The sequence below is a fragment of the Larus michahellis genome, chromosome 4 (genome assembly GCF_964199755.1).
Source record: "Larus michahellis chromosome 4, bLarMic1.1, whole genome shotgun sequence".
In the NCBI taxonomy this organism is placed as follows: Eukaryota; Metazoa; Chordata; class Aves; order Charadriiformes; family Laridae; genus Larus; species Larus michahellis.
This window is the reverse complement of record NC_133899.1, coordinates 32379611-32395576: the sequence shown is the minus strand read 5'-3', so window position 1 is coordinate 32395576 and position 15966 is coordinate 32379611. Positions and strand designations below refer to the sequence as shown.

At 42.3% G+C, this 15966-nt stretch overlaps 1 protein-coding gene across 13 annotated transcripts in view; it reads right to left on the bottom strand.

Moving 5' to 3' along the window:
* The window catches only part of AKT1 (AKT serine/threonine kinase 1), an 86099-nt gene that overhangs the window by 8508 nt on the left and 61625 nt on the right, over positions 1-15966 (bottom strand). For 9 of the 13 annotated variants that reach the window (XR_012586619.1, XR_012586620.1, XR_012586621.1 and 6 more), the window contains 2 exons: positions 7234-7321; positions 2372-2474 (listed from right to left, as the gene is read on the bottom strand). Coding sequence is in view for 10 of the 13 variants with exons in the window: in XM_074583822.1 (XP_074439923.1) it covers positions 2372-2474; positions 7234-7321 (191 nt within the window). In the remaining 3 variants the exon portion in view is untranslated. Of the gene's footprint in view, positions 1-9; positions 1650-2371; positions 2475-7233; positions 7322-15966 lie in introns of those variants that run through there. The other 4 variants (XM_074583829.1, XM_074583827.1, XM_074583830.1 and 1 more) reach the window with 1 other exon arrangement.

Here is a 15966-nt window from a genome sequence, read left to right as displayed (position 1 = left end):
AAGAACCTAACGTGTTAAAGCAATTTTTATTTAAGTATTTGGAGGGAAACTTTCATATCATGAGTAAAAATACTAGCGTTGAATGTTGTTAAAAAAAAAAAATCAAGATGATGGGCTCTCTGTGCAAACACAGCAGTTTCTGCATGGAAAAGGGAAGCGAGGGTTTTCATAACATACTCCCTTTCAAATAAAAAAAATTAAATGCTAGTTAACTGCGGTACATGTCATCATTTTTTATACAGTCAAGAGAATGAAAAACAAAAAAAGCAATTTAAGAGAACGCAACCTACAATGGAATAAATTCATTCGCAGCAGAGACAGAATAAGACTGCTTTTATGAAAATTACAAAGAAACATGATACAACAAAAATAGGGTGTGGGGAATTTTCCACTAAGATTAAAAATGAAAAACAAACAAAAAAAAATTTCACTTTTTTGAACACCATTATTATTCAAACACATATGAAGTTTCAACCTAGTTTGTTTTTTTTTTTTATACAGGGGAAACACTGTTAAAGTGAATCTTCAAGAGTGAGAAGGCACCATGAACTGTTGGCTGATACCTTTAATGCACACTCAAGAAAGAAGAAATGATCTGGCATGATGCAAAAAATCATTAAGTGTTTATATATATTCATATATCTTTTCATTAAAAAAAAAAAAAGGCGGCAACAAGTCATTACTTCAGTGCCAGAATGTACTTTTGTCTGGTTGATTCACTCATTAAGATGATTTCTCACTTAGCCCTGTATGGTATTTTCATACAGTGGTGAAAGTGGGTGATTTTGCATTGTTGCATTTCCTATCAGATTGGTAAATCAAGCGTTTTCTAGGTTCTGAGAAGCCAATCCTAGGAAGTATTCCTAAACTCTACGCAAATGGAATCGTTAAATGCACTGTCTAGAATGGAATACTCATCTGTACGACGTGGCAATTCCACTGGATTCGGTTTGATATGTAATGTCTTGTAGCAGATGTTATAACAAAAATAACTTTTGCTTTTTGATTTACCTCACTGAGGCCATTAATGCTGTTCCTATAGTCGGTTTTCTGGAGTTGGATGACACTTCACTGCTGTCCAAAATGAGTTTGAACCTTGACCCTCCAGAGTTTGTTCACTTTGTTGCTTATATTATTGCACTAGCTACTAAAGTCTTATATCTTCCTATATAAATCTAATTGTTCAGAGTGCAGATTCTATATTTAGATAATGAACTGTATGAAATAAATAAAATAAGGGGATTTTTCTGGTCAGAGTTGCTGATATGTTGAATACCTTAATTATTTCTAAAGTAAACAGTTTTGGTGTATATTCTTAAAAACCTATGGTCATTCAGCATAAAAGCCTTGACGTAATACTTTAAGAATGGATTTGTTTTCCTTCTCAAAAAACGCATCAAAGAATTGTTTTAAATACAGAATCTGTGAGGCTTCCTACAAATTCATCTAAATCGTAATACAAACACAGTTTGTAATTCAGATAATATAGAAAGTTCTCTAGTGTCCATTGAAGTAAGGTCCCCAAAATGCAGTCTGTTTTGTTTCTGAATGGGAAAACATTGCAAAACATTAAGCGGTTCCACTGGCTGAATAGGAGAACTGAGGAAAATGAGGTCTTCTCTCGTTATCTACACAATCCATGCTGTCATCTGAAAAATTAAAAAAAAAAAAAAAAACAAAAAAAACAGTAGACAACATTTGCTGCCTTTTTGATTTTAAGTAAACTAACAATTAAGATAACACAGGGTGAACTTATTTCAGAAAACTTCACCTTCCCCTTTTTCTTCCACAACTTGAAAGGACAAAGCGGCAGAAGTCTTAAATCTCATCCCATTAAACGGGCATCACAGAAGATCCCGATTGTTGTAGGTAAACAGCTGTTCAGATGTCCATTTAAAATGGCTAGGGGCTGCATTGCTTAAGTCCATATTCAGCGTTCTGAATTTTTGACAATTGCTGTTTCAGAGCATCAAACATGCTCAGTTGCCATGAAAATAAAATATATTTTGATTGAATATGGACACTAGCCCATACTCCATTGACCGCTTCCATATACACGGCATGTGTGCAGATGGACACGTGCAAATCTCACGAACAGAATTATTTTCCAGTGGGAACGTGCAGGTTTGGGAAAGGCAAGAGTACAAATAATTTCACTGTGTCCTAAAACAGGTTTTTCATTTCCCAAACTGGAAAGACGTGTGGAAAGTTTCACATCAGTTTATCGACTTCTTGGTCAAATACATATATAGAAAACCAGGAGGTTTAAATGGATGCTTTTTCAGATGTTCTAAACAGACCAGGTAACGTCACAGCAAATTATTGCTGGCCGACTGGAGAACTTAGTGGGCAATATTTGGGAGAACTTTACCTTGGTCAGGAGGAGTGATTGTTATCATCTGTGCTGTAAATTCTTCATCAAAGTATCTTGTATCTGTTTCAGATGTAACTTGTGGCTTAAACGGAGGTACAAGCTATGAAAAGCAAAAAAAAAAAATAAAATACTGTCCATTTACAGGTTATTACAGCCCAGTTTGAAACAGGTAGAATTTCACATAGAGTTACAAGCTACAGTGCCTTTTCCTACATTCCTAAAATAAGTTTAAAAATGCCAGTTCATAAAGAAGGAACCATATACAGTAAAAAGCATTCATTTAGGTGTGCACTTCCTACTTATGGGGCATTTAAAGGATTTAGTTGCACGAAGAAAAACCTAGAATCCTAACATTTCTTCAAGTAATAAATGACATGCTTAAAAATAATAATAACAACATGTTTAAAAATAATAGCATATACTGGTTCCCCACCTAATTATATGCAAATTGTCGACTGCATCTAGTCAGATTTATGCTTGAGGAGGATGAAAATGAACAAGAAAGATGCTCAGTGATACCAAACTGATCAGGTAGACTCGCGTATCACTACAAGGGTTGTGAACGTTACACAACAAACGTCCAGCTCCAGAGGCACTGCGCGCACGAAGCTCTGACTGCAACTGTGCTGTAGATCGGACCAACCCAGGAGAATTTAGGACAAAGCAGCAGCGACATTAAGCTTTTATATTCCCGGTCCCCAAAAGCAGTTTGATATCAACTCTGAACTTCGAAAAGTTGGAGTGCTTACAAAAAAGAAAACCTGAGCACACTTAGCAGTGAGCATCTGCCTCTTGTTACACCCCGAGTCGCACGATTTGGGTTTTATTCTTGACGCTGGCTTGGGCACACAGGCTAGAAATCATCCATGTGTACCTAGGCAAGCTCTGGCAAGAGGAACTCCAGATGGAGCGGAGCTGCTTGACTGGGGCTGGAGGAGGAGCGCGCCTGGGAAGCGGGCTGGTGGAGCTAGCTGCATACAGATGCACGGAGTTGGAACACGTACAATTTTGGAGGGCAACAGAGCTGGGATTCAGACCTCGCTCACCTCCCCGCTGCACGATGCGGTAGAAACAGAATGTAAACACTGTTCTTAGCCCTCCCACAGAGGACATGTAATAGCTCTGGGCGCTGGGCTTCAGTTCGCCCACCACTGGGGTTAAGCATGGCCATCTTTTAATAGCACAGGGCCACACCAGGCAACAATTTAAGAGCGTGATTGAGGAAGTACACGGCTTCCAATCTGAAACTGCAGGGAAAGGTTTATCAAGGCAAATTGCTCCAACTGGAATTAAGGAGCGACCCCACGACTTGCACTTTCTGCTCTTATAGAAGAACGACACCGACAGAAATCACTGCCTGGCAAACAACAGCAAATCTTGAACATACAAAACACCTCTTCCCCACCCCCAGCTTTTCCTCCATCTTACATCTGAAGAACCGTTTGCTTGGCAAGTTGGTAAGTAAGGAAAGCACCAGCTTCGAGCTCCCTTTTGCCAGGATCATCTTTCTGATCTGTTCTGAGAGTACCTAACACTCTCGTTGTCCTGTCTCACAAACAACAATCCAACGAAGCTCCTTCATTTTCAATGTAAAGACTTTAAGAAGTGTAATCTACACATAAAGTGATATTTCTAAACACAAAAAAAAAACATTCTACAGTTTTAAATCAATCTTTAAAAATTAAGGGACATGAAAATTCCCTTTATTATAAGGGAGCACAATCCCAGCATATATTCATTATCGTTTTTTTGAATTATTAATGATCCTCTGTGCCCAAGGATGGCTTAAAGGAGCCTGGCAAATGTTCCTGTTAAAAAAAATTAGGTCCTTAGAAGTGGGCTTTGTGTCCTGAATTCAAAAAGGAAAAGGAAACAGGATATCCCAAAGCCACAAGTCACTCTGAACCTTACAGTCCTCCTGAAGCTACTGAAGAGGGAGTGCTTCGCATTATAATGTTAATAACGCTATTCTCAATCAAGTCAAACCAGCATATTATGTATAAAAGCCCTGTTGAGGATGAGCGTTCTTTCTTTCACATTTTAACTCTGGTCTCTCTCTCTTTACAGCAGTTGCCTGCCTATTCCTTACAGCGAACCTGGGTTTGTTTTTGCCAAGCCGCGTGTGCACGCGCGTGTGAAGTGCTCTCTGTCCTTTCAAGCCAACGGTGGTTTTGGCACTCGCAATGCTCCCAGTTGCTCCAGCTTGCTGCGCGCAGCACGCAGTGATTTAGGACTCGGGTGCTGCAGCAGACACCTGAACTCCGCACATCGGAATGGCTGGGAGCAGCAATCCTAAATCGGAACACATGTGTGTGTTCCGATACGCTAGCGCGTATCATTTTCCCTTTTATTTTAGTATCTGTTAAAAGCAATTTGAGACAGATCACAACGCACCCACAAGGTTATTTTTTTTTCCCCCCTAGCTGTCAAATTCAGAACATTAAGCTGGAAAGAGAGGGGAAGCCGCAGAAAGCTCTAATGCTAGTTTTACCAAACAAATACGTTGCTTTGCTGAAAAGCCGTCCCTGCAATAGCTCTGCAGTTCAACTGGCAGAGTGGGGCCACCTGTAGCCTCCCACTGCTGCAGACCAGCATGATACCAGCAGGTTTATGTTGGTTTAACAAACAAAAAGGACCAGAAAAACACCCATGCGATTAAAATCTCATTGCCCATGTTTCGCTTGTGGGTGGGAGAAATACTGCAAATTAAATCGCACCTTTCTTTGCACCGGAGACACATAACAAAACTCTTCCAGGAGGGTGTAATGAATATTTTAAATCCTTAGGACAACCCCAGTTATTCAAAACTCCTCATAATTCAAAGCAAAGATATGTTTCCAACAAGTTTAATTACAAAGTAAGTGTTCTCGATTACCCCAAGCCTATATTCATATTCACCATTATCTGGCGATAGCGGGTAACCAAGCTTAGCACATAAACTCCTCTAGGCAGCTGACAAAATTCAGCTTTTATCCGTGAGACTGCATTTCAGGTAAATGCTGCAAAATCCAATTTGGACCACCCAGAACACAGGCGGCAATTACTCACAGGCTTTTTGAAATCTCTTTGTTTGCACAGCACGGCTGTTTCAGATGCACATGCTAACGAGACAGGAGCAAAACCAGAATCTAGCCCCCTTGGATACGCCGAGGTCAGAAACAGTCTCAATTAGCACACTGTTTTCTCCAAAATATGTAATATTTGGAATTTCCTGGTAGTTTCCACAACAATCTGGGTCAACACCACTATGGGACAGTTGATGAAGGCTTTCTCAGTCCCAATGATAAATAAATTATCTCCCGCTTGTCTGATTTCTCCTCCATTAAGGGAACAAGGACTACCACCAAATGACAAATAACTTCACTGAAGATACTTGAACCTCGTTATCAACTTTTTACCTTAAATTGCAAAAAAAAATAGCAAACCCCCAAGTATTCAGCTTGTCAGCTGGGTGCCAATGGGGATAACCTCCTGTTCAGAACAGTAACTCAGGTATACTTTTAACGTTATACTGAATAAACTCCACACAACTCCCTCATGACCACATGCAGCTCGCTCTCTTGAAAAGAAGACAGAGGTCTAAGCTCTATCTACACTTTCAAGGCACAAAACCTTATTTTATGATTTTTTCAGTTCCCTTTAGCCACATAAATTGGTGAGGAAGTGAAAGAAGAGAAAGGAAACAGAGTGCTCTTTGTAATTGTATACAAGCACTGGACAATTCTTCCCCTACGGTATGGAAACCAGCAGCGTTATGCCCTATTTTTTTTTATTTTACACCTACAAACATTGCTAATAGATCTCTATATTAGTTTTACTGAAAGAATCCAAAGAATTAAAACTCGGTTTCTGCTACGTTTCTTACCTGCTCCCACCAACTGGAGCGAGAACTAAACTGTATTTAGAGATCAAATGAGATGTGATATGATGAAGGGCTGCAGGGGGAAGGAGGGAAACCGGGAAAGGCTGGGACTGAGCGAGATCATGTGGCACCAGTAGATGGGAGCCTTGAATCATCAGACTCAGGTTTTAGTTAGCTGCATTTCATGTGAGCATTACAGGAAATGTGGCTGGTGAGAATCAAATGGGAGAGGACAACAGCAGATCGCCCTGAGAGCACGAAGCAGGGCATCCTTGTGGAGTAGAGTAAGTTATCTGTGAAGGAAGGGACAAGCGAGGCACGGACAACTGATAAAACACACTCATACAGAACGGGCCGGGCTCTTTGACTTCAGTGGCTCCCATTGGAAAGCCTACAAACTCAGTGGGTCCCACGGAAAATGAGTAAGAAACACCATGAAGTGCAGATGCTTCGCATCACCTCTCCATCACCAAAACCAAAAAGAAATATTAAGCCTGGATTGATGTAAAAGCCTACACTTCTCTGCATTTGCCTATTCAGTCCAATTGCGTCGTTCAAGACAGGAAAAACGTAAAGGGAACAAACAGCCCATCTTCCACCACTGCTTCTGGGAAGCTTTGCTTCAGATGCTCGGAGACCAACAGTAATTCCAATACGTCAGTTGACAGCAAGGAATGCCAACAAGAATTCACAGGAAAAGCCATTTTAAAAGCTTATATACTAAGTTTGGAAGCAATTTTGATTACATCCTATTTATTCAGTCACAGAAACAGGTATCTCGTCAAGAGATACTCTTCTTGTTGCGAAGAAAAGCTTTGATTCAGAAGTAATCCGATTACAGTATTTTCAGAAACATGAAGCAATACAGCCTTGTTAAAAACAATTGCAAACCTCTTCCGTGGAGGGCTTCTGCGTACCTTACAGAAGGCAATAAAATTTGAAACATTCAGTATATCCACAGCTACAATTCACCTTGGGAGAACAGTTGTATAAGTACCTTTTTCTCGTATACATCTTGCCAAACAATGCCAGCGAAGAATTTGTGCTGCATAATCTCCTTGGCATCATCAGGACCACCACCTAACCTGTGTGGGGCAAAATAAGTAATTAAATGTTTGAGTACAGTTATTTTTCTCATACAGTTTTTATTTAATGGTAGTGAAGAAATTCTGAGTTTATATAATACATTTGGGAGCAGTCCTAGCATGTGCTTCATATTTGGTTTTGTGCAAAGGCTGCAGGAGAGTCTATTTTAGGCTTCAACACAGTTCCACTAAAAGATCTGAAAATAGGCTAACAAGTAGAATTAGAATAAAGGTCTCAAACAAACAAACAAAGGAAAAAAAAAAAAAAAAATCACAATTCAAAAGACGTGCCCTTCGGGAAGGATGCTGTCCTAGGGACCGCAGCAGATCCTGCAAGTAAAAGGTCTCTTTCTAAATTAACAAGCGACTACCTCTTGCAATCTTCTAGAGCAGAGCGATGCCAGCAGTAAAACTGAATTTGATTTTGAAGTGTAAGAGGCAAAGATTTTTAAGACAAACTGATTTATGCAACCTGATTTAAATTTCCATTAAAGGAAACAGTTGACAACTGCAGCGATAATATCGTGTTGTATGCAAATCTTTCCTCCTCCCTGGCTTCATGAAAGCACAAAGGGTGTTTTACTGACTTAAGATACATCAAGATAAAGCACTTTTATTCCAAAATAAAACTGTCCACACAGCTTATAGATGCAATCAGTTCGGCCGCAGTCTTGAGCTAACAGATGCTTAAATTTTGCTGTGGAGGTTAAAACGTTCTCTAAAAGACTGAACCACACCTGCAAGCAAAGGCATGCACTGAGAAAATGAAACACATACTGAGTAATCGGCAGGAGACTTATTTTCAGGTAATACGGTTAAGAAGACACTCAGGATTTTAAGTACAAGAGGTGTTGTCACCACGTTCATCCAGGCTGACCTCTAGTATCTGCCTGTCCTCCCATTCTTGGTGCCACTGGCAAACTGAGATATTACCCCTATTTTAAGAGCTTGGAAAAACAGCTCTGTGTGAGCACGGCTAGAGATATACTGCTACAGAAAAACGGGTGAAGGACTGTTCTTTGAACCTGAAGCCAAGCTGCCCAGCCAGGCCCCATCCTTACTTCACAGCAGTTGGCCCTGAATCTCCTCTGGGCCACATGTGGCAACGCTGTGGCCCTAATATATGATTATTTGGGGGTGGAGGGAAGGGTTTCGGTTCAGGATATCAGAGAAAATGTGAAGGCTGTGCTACAGACCATTGAAGAGGTGGCGCTTTGACAGCTTGAGACCAAGCTGCATGCTCTGGGACACAGTTTGAAGACAGAATGCTATTGGGACAGGACTGGAAGATTGTTTAGCGAGGAAGAGTCAAATATGGTGACACTTTGTCCATACTGTCCACTAGGAATGGAATCTGGTGCATGCAACTCCCGCAGCCATGCCCGAGCACTGTCTTCAGAGAGCACAAGCTGGAGCTGTACCAGAGAGACCAAGCAGCAGAGGTGCCTGGCAGTTCAGAGTCCATCCATACTTCTCTGCCCTCTTCCATTTAGCGGCACAGCAACCTAAGAGATTAGCTCCTTCATGTTCCTTCAGGAAATGGGCAGTAGAACCCGGAATGGATCACAAGTCCTTGAGTCGCAAAGTGTTGGGTGATGCTCTCCTTCCCCAGGCTCTAAGACTAAACCTAAGTTCACCCTAGAGCCCCACAGGCCAAACCAAGCCAGATGATGGCTCTCCCATCTGCCTGGCAGCATGTTCTGCAGCTGCAGAGCAGCCTGGAACAGAGACAAACTCCAGGGCAGCCTGGGAACTGAGACAAACTCTGTGGGTAATCATCTCTCGGCTGGTTCCCCACAGGTCTAGAGGCTTTGCCAAGTCTCTACCAGGCTCCTTGTTGCTTCCCCAGCGCAGATGACGATGGCCCGTGAAGAGAAGGGTGGAGTTGATCCTCTTTATCCACAGATGTCAACAGACTGCACTTATGCACGGAAGTTCAGGAGTGACTATGAGCTAAGAACCAGAATTGTGTTTTGCAGAAGCAGGAAAGCTGGCTGGCTGCAGCCGTGTACGAATGCTTTGGAGAATACGTTATCTAATAAGAGCCTTTGTTCCATGAAGGGCAAACACATACTCAGGGAAATGCCGAGGAAAGCCCCAGATGTTTTACTTACCTTTTAAAAATCTATACTATTAAACAAATCGATTCAAAGCGAATGGTGGAAATGATAGAAACCTCATATTTTGGATATGGATTTATTCCAAAATACACTTTTGTTTTTCAGAATTATTATGAAAGGACCCTCTCAAGGACAACAAAATTAAAACAGCACTTAATGCAAAAAATCATGGTTAAGCACCACTGAGAACTGAAAGAGCAGCAGGTTCATCTTTTGTAAGAACATGCAACAGCTGAAGAAAAATACAGCAGGAATAAAAGTCCTGAAAAGATCATTGTACAATAAAGTTAAGTTTTGTGCATTTAAGACTTCAGACTGAACCAAAAATAGCATAAATAGGACTTAAAAAGAAAAAGCTACTGAGATCTAGAGTACACATGGAAATATAACAGAAAGTGTAGAGGCCAAAAAGCAATTAAAACAAAAACAAAAAACCTTCAAAACCTAAACTCCTGTCTAAATCGGTCTCCTTAAAAGACACCTGCCAAACAATTCTGTTTATTCACTTAACTTCCATCTATATTTGAGAGCCTTGGTTTCTGTATTTCAGCTAAATCTCAAGGAGAAAACTATTATTAAAGTGCAACATCACTATTAAACTGAAACCATTTCCACATCTTTAATTTTTATGAAACTGTGTATTGCTTCCAAGTTCCTTTAATCATTTAATGACAAATACCCATGCTCCACAAAACAAGGGCAATCAGCTATCTCAACAGAGATAAATCATGTGCAAATATGTTTAAAAATTTATGTACTGTAATTTTACATATATATAAAAAAATACAGTGTATAAACACACAATCAACAGGGAAAGTATTACTATCACAGAATAATAGAATTGTTAGGGTTGGAAGGGACCTTAAAGATCATCTAGTTCCAACCCCCCTGCCATGGGCAGGGACATCTCCCACTAGATCAGGTTGCTCAGAGACCCATCCAGCCTGGCCTTAAAAACTTCCAGGGACGGGGCTTCCACCACCTCTCTGGGCAACCTGTTCCAGTGTCTCACCACCCTCGTGGTGAAGAACTTCTTCCTAACGTCCAATCTGAATCGACCCATCTCTAGGTTTAATCCATTCTCTCTGGTCCTACCACTACCTGACATCCTAAAAAGTCCCTCACCAGCTTTCTTGTAGGCCCCCTTAAGATACTGGTAGGCCACTATAAGGTCTCCTTGGACCCTTCTTTTCTCCAGACGGAACAACGCCAACTCTCTCAGTCTGTCCTCACAGGAGAAGTGCTCCAGCCCTCTGATCATCCTCGTGGCCCTTCTTTGGACGTGTTCCAGCACGTCCATATCTCTCTTGTAGTAGGGGCTCCAGAATTGGACGCAGTACTCCAGGTGGGGTCTCACGAGAGTGGAGCAGAGGGGGAGAATCACCTCCCTCGACCTGCTGGCCACGCTTCTCCTGATGCAGCCCAGGATACGATTGGCTTTCTGGGCTGCTAGTGCACACTGACAGCTCACATTGAGCCTCTCGTCCACCAGCACCTCCAAGGCCTTTTCTTCAGGGCTGCTCTCAAGCCAGTCACCGCCAAGCCTATATTGGTGCTTGGGATTGCCCCAACCCAGATGGAGGACCTTGCACTTGGTCTTGTTGAACTTCATGAGGTTGGCACGGGCCCACCTCACCAGCCTGTCAAGGTCCCTCTGGATGGCATCCCTTCCCTCCAGTGTGTCAACTGCCCCACACAGCTTAGTGTCATCAGCAAACTTGCTGAGGGTGCACTCTATGCCACTGAAGATTCACAGGCCAGAAGATTGCAATTAGTGGATCACAGGAAAAATACTGTTTCTCTACTTGTCTGTGTAAAAGTCTACAGCGCTCAGCACCCAGGTCCATTCCCAGCTCTTCAAGAAGAAACCCACAAACTTTTAGTTTTACAGTTAAAAGGTTTCTACAGTAAGGACAGCCAGATGCCAGCACAGGAAAGGGGGCAGCAACTGCCTTCGCTCTGCCCTGCCAAATAATCCCATTGATCAGCTTGTGCTTCACCATATTAGAAGCCGCAATACGGATTCTGACTGTGGGCAAATCCTCATCTGAAGACTGTCATACTTTTAGGTGGCGGATTTCTGTTGTTTACAGATTTGCACGTGCGCCATCCTCATCCGAGAGGACTGCTAGTTTTAGGCACCACTTCTACTGCCATTCTGTCTTCACACGGTTTCTCTGACTCCCCCAGCCCCAAACCTGGTTCAACAACGGTGCAAATATACCCACCAGGCTCAAGAAAATCAGCTCAGCAAAAGCTATTGGTGTTCACCAGCTCAGAGTACAGACCCATATTTCTCCTTCTCTGATACAGTCAGGATGGAGACTAGTAACTTCTTTTACTACGGCCATCACCTTCAGAGGCCTCTAATAGCCACAGGGAAGGATTTAGGAACCGCATCTACACAGCATCACATTTGAGGATACCGAGACTTTGGAAGTCTCTAAACTACTGGTTTCTAGAGAGCTGGGAAAAAAAATCTCTTTAAATTTGCCTTTTATGTTTTCCTCAGCTTCAATTTAGATCTCTTATGGGTGAACTGTTTGAGTTTGTCCAAGCTCGTTCTGAACAGCTTTGGACTGAACCAATTTAGACTAAAATTGTCATACGCAACGGCTAAAACTCAGTCTACCTCAAAGCACCTGGTGAAACATGTATGAAGACCTGATGAGCACTCTGCAGTTCAAGTGATACCCAGGACACTGGAGTTGTCTGGAGATAGAAACACTTTTGTACTCAAGACACACACATTTCAGAGCAAACATAAGACACTTGCCATGCACGGTGGCAAAGCTCTGGATGCCCACAAGGCATGAAATTTGCTGCCTAAGAGAACTATTTGAGGTCACCTCCTCCTGCTTGCCACCAGCTAGCTGGGACCATCTCCAGGCCCCTGCAGTCCCCCTGGCTGTCACCTCTACCTCTTCCAACTCCATCAGCGGCTGCGTGGGCTGCAGCCCACTGTGTCTGAGAGCTAGTTTGCTCAAGCCATCTACCCTTTCCATAGCAGAGCACCACAAACAGAGAACACAGACATACACTTTAAATCTCCTCCTTTCACAAGAAAAAAAAAACCCAAGGAGTTTGATTTTCATGCAGGTAAAGGCTTGATTGACCCTGATGTTCCTGAGCACCTGCAGCCAAAGTTGCACTGTGGATATGGAAAATACCACCATCACTAGAAAGAATGAAGTGCCAGATCTCTGTGTGGCTGCAAAGACCAATCACCAGTTCCCCACGACCGCCTTCAGCGCTACAAAGACAGAATTGTAACTTTGTGAAGTCATTAAATCTTTTAACAGCTGTTTATAAGAAGCTGCGTCTTCTTACTCTCATTCTTCATGAATGACAAAGTCCAACAGCACCCCAAAAGACAGAAGCAGATGAAGCAGCTTGTGACAAACCCCATCTGAAAGAGGCTGAATAACCCTGGCCTGTGACAGAGAGCACTAGGGCATGTAGTGAAAACACATCATCAAAATTCAGATGAAACCACCCTGAAGTTCTCTCAAGTTTAAAACCTGCCAAGATTCAAAGCTTGCGAGACACTCTGCTGATTACAAACCTACCCACCCATCTAAACTTATGTAGCACTCTGATCCACGTCCACTTTCACAGGTTGCAGGCTCCACAGCCAGAGAAAAGAATAATAAAAGTTAAAAATTTTGCTGTTTTATGTGTGAAAAAATGCCCTGATTACCTCCTGCCATTTGATTCCCATTACAAAGCAGCGAAGGAGAATTTCAGGTCACATTAAAAGGAAATATTTACAGAATAGATTTTTTTCCTTCTTAGGAAAATTAGGGCTCACGTTGCAAGATTAATAAACTTAAATCAATCCCAAAAGAAACTTTAAAATTCCTTTTCTCTTACAGAATGGATTTTGTATGACCAAATTTAGAAAACAGCCATGATTAAAAGCAGAATGCAATTTATTGTTCTTCACATTTTCCCCATATGCCTGCGAGTTTGAGACTGAACTGGTATTACTGAACGCAGAGTGCTAAGTCTGCTTCTCTATATCCAGCTCAGTACAACAGGCAATTTTTTAGATTTCATAGAATCACAGAATGGTTTGGGTTGCAAGGGACCCTCAAGATCATCTAGTTCCAACCCCCCTGCCCTGGGCAGGGACACCTCCCACCAGACCAGGCTGCTCAAAGCCCCATCCAGCCTGGCCTTGAACACCTCCAGGGATGGGGCATCCACAGCTTCTCTGGGCAACCTGTTCCAGTGCCTCACCGCCCTCACAATAAGGAATTTCTTCCTCATGTCTAATCTAAATCTACCCTCTTCCTGTTTAATTCACCGATGCGGGTCACAATTCCCTAGCTCCTTAACATCAAACTTAAAATATCCTTCATTATATCAACCTCCGTTGTTGTTGGGGGGGTTTTTTGAGGATTTTATAGGAGAGGACAACACCTCCCAGTTTCATTTTTCTCATGGTTTTGGCTGTCTCCTCTGTCCCACCCTGAAGTTCAGCAGCAGCTACTAAATGCTGCCAATGCTGCTGTTTTCTGCCACAGACAACATTACGATGACACCAACTTGTGTCTGCCACAGGGCTTTGCGGAAGAGGGGATTTCTGCTGAATTACACAGTGGTTCCCCAAAGCATCATCAACGGGCTAATGTCAACCAGACTATCACAGATTAACTTTTCACTGAATGTATTTTTGTAGCTATCTGGCTGCTGTTCTTCAATATGGCTCCATGAACTCACTGAACGTCAACAAGCAAGTATGCCAGCACACAAACCACACAGTAAAAAGAAGATAAAACTACAAGGCCAGGACTCAGGACTTCTACCCCTAGTGCTTCCAGCTCAGTTCCTCGTACTGCCTGAAACGCCGCGAAGCACAGGGGATTTGCAGAACCGCAACTACAGTTAAAAAGTTGAGTGAACGGTGATTGGTGAGAAACCAGTATTTAAGAATGCTCCATGATCCAAAAAGCTTGGGAAGCACCAGTGTAATTAGCAAGCTGCGGGCATGTGCGCAGGCTTGTCTAGTCTATAGTTATTTCTATCAGCAGCATGAAAATCATCTGTCCAACAGATCAGAGCATCGCTGGTTCCAAGCCTGCAGAAGACACAAGTGAAGAAGTGGCTATTTGTATAAAATGAGCATATTGTGGAGTAATTATTGGCACTGGGAAAACCTTGTAATTAGAAACAAGTGGGCGTTCTTTGTTTGTAAACAAATTGCATTTTGGTTCATCAGAGATGCTCCTTTAAGAACAAATTACAGCAGATGCCGCTTGCGTTTCCAGTGACTGAAAGGCTCCACCTGAATAAGCTACGGAAGGGTCACAATTGCATCTCACCCTGCGTTTTCCTGGACAGGAATCCTGTTGGCAGGGGCTGCGGCCACGCTGGCTTGCAGAGCACGGTGCCCGGGGGGGCTCCTAATCAATGACACCACCTTCTCCCGGAGGTCCCCTCGCAGGCGCCGGGCTGCGGAGGGGCGTGCAGCTGCTGCCACCCAGTACAAGGCTGGCCATGCTCCTGACTACAACTGTTCCTGCTTCCCCACGTCACCGCTAAGTTGAATCCTCCAGTAGTACAAATTGTGGATTTGCATTACAAGACCTCTCAGCAGGATTCTCCATCAAAAATAGCGATGGAAATAGCCTACAGTGATGACAAAAATCCTTGCTGCAAGTATCTGCGTACTGGCAAAAATCATTTTCCTGCTATGTGCACGCACACACGCAGACTAAACAAACATCAGAAAGCAAACCAGAACACTCTGCTTGCACCTCACATGAAAGATTTCCTATTTGGGGCCCATTTACAGTGGAAGGTTCAGGACAGGAGATCAGGGGCAGAGTCACAATATTATTTGTTTTTAAAATGTCTGGGTTGACAAGATGGCAGGTTTTTAAACTGATGTTTATCTTTGTGAGAAGGTCAACATCCTTTTTGGATCTTGTTCTGTTTTCTTTTTGTTAGCCATTAAGGGCTTGGGGTTTTTTGTTTTGGTTTTTTTTCTGTTTTTAAATCAAGTGTTACTTTTTAAATAATACAGCACAGGAAAAAAAAACAACAAAAGGAGGAAATAGGAAAAAATAGATTAAGCATGGTATAAACTCCACCACAAACATGGTACAAACACCACCACCTACTGTCCAACGCAGGACGCTAAATCACTGGCACAGATTTAAACAAAAATTCAGAAAACAGCATGCTGAACTGGGACAGAAAGTGAAAGCATTCAGTGTAGAGCAGCTTATAACCCACAGCAGCCATTGGATTCGTTATGCCCAAAGGCGGAGTTAACTTGCTTTCTCCCTGGCTACAGTTTTACATTAATGGCAATAATATTCTGAATTAATATTCTGAAATTCTGCCTTCTGAATACCAAAGCTGCTTTGTGTCGCTATTTGCGGTGTCAGCTCATGTCAGAGGTTAAAACAAAAATGTGTAGGTCCACTTGCTGCATCCTGTTGGATGATCACTTTGAATGGATTAGAAACAAAACTACAATTTTGTCTGAAATACCTTCCTCCACTTTAAATAAAG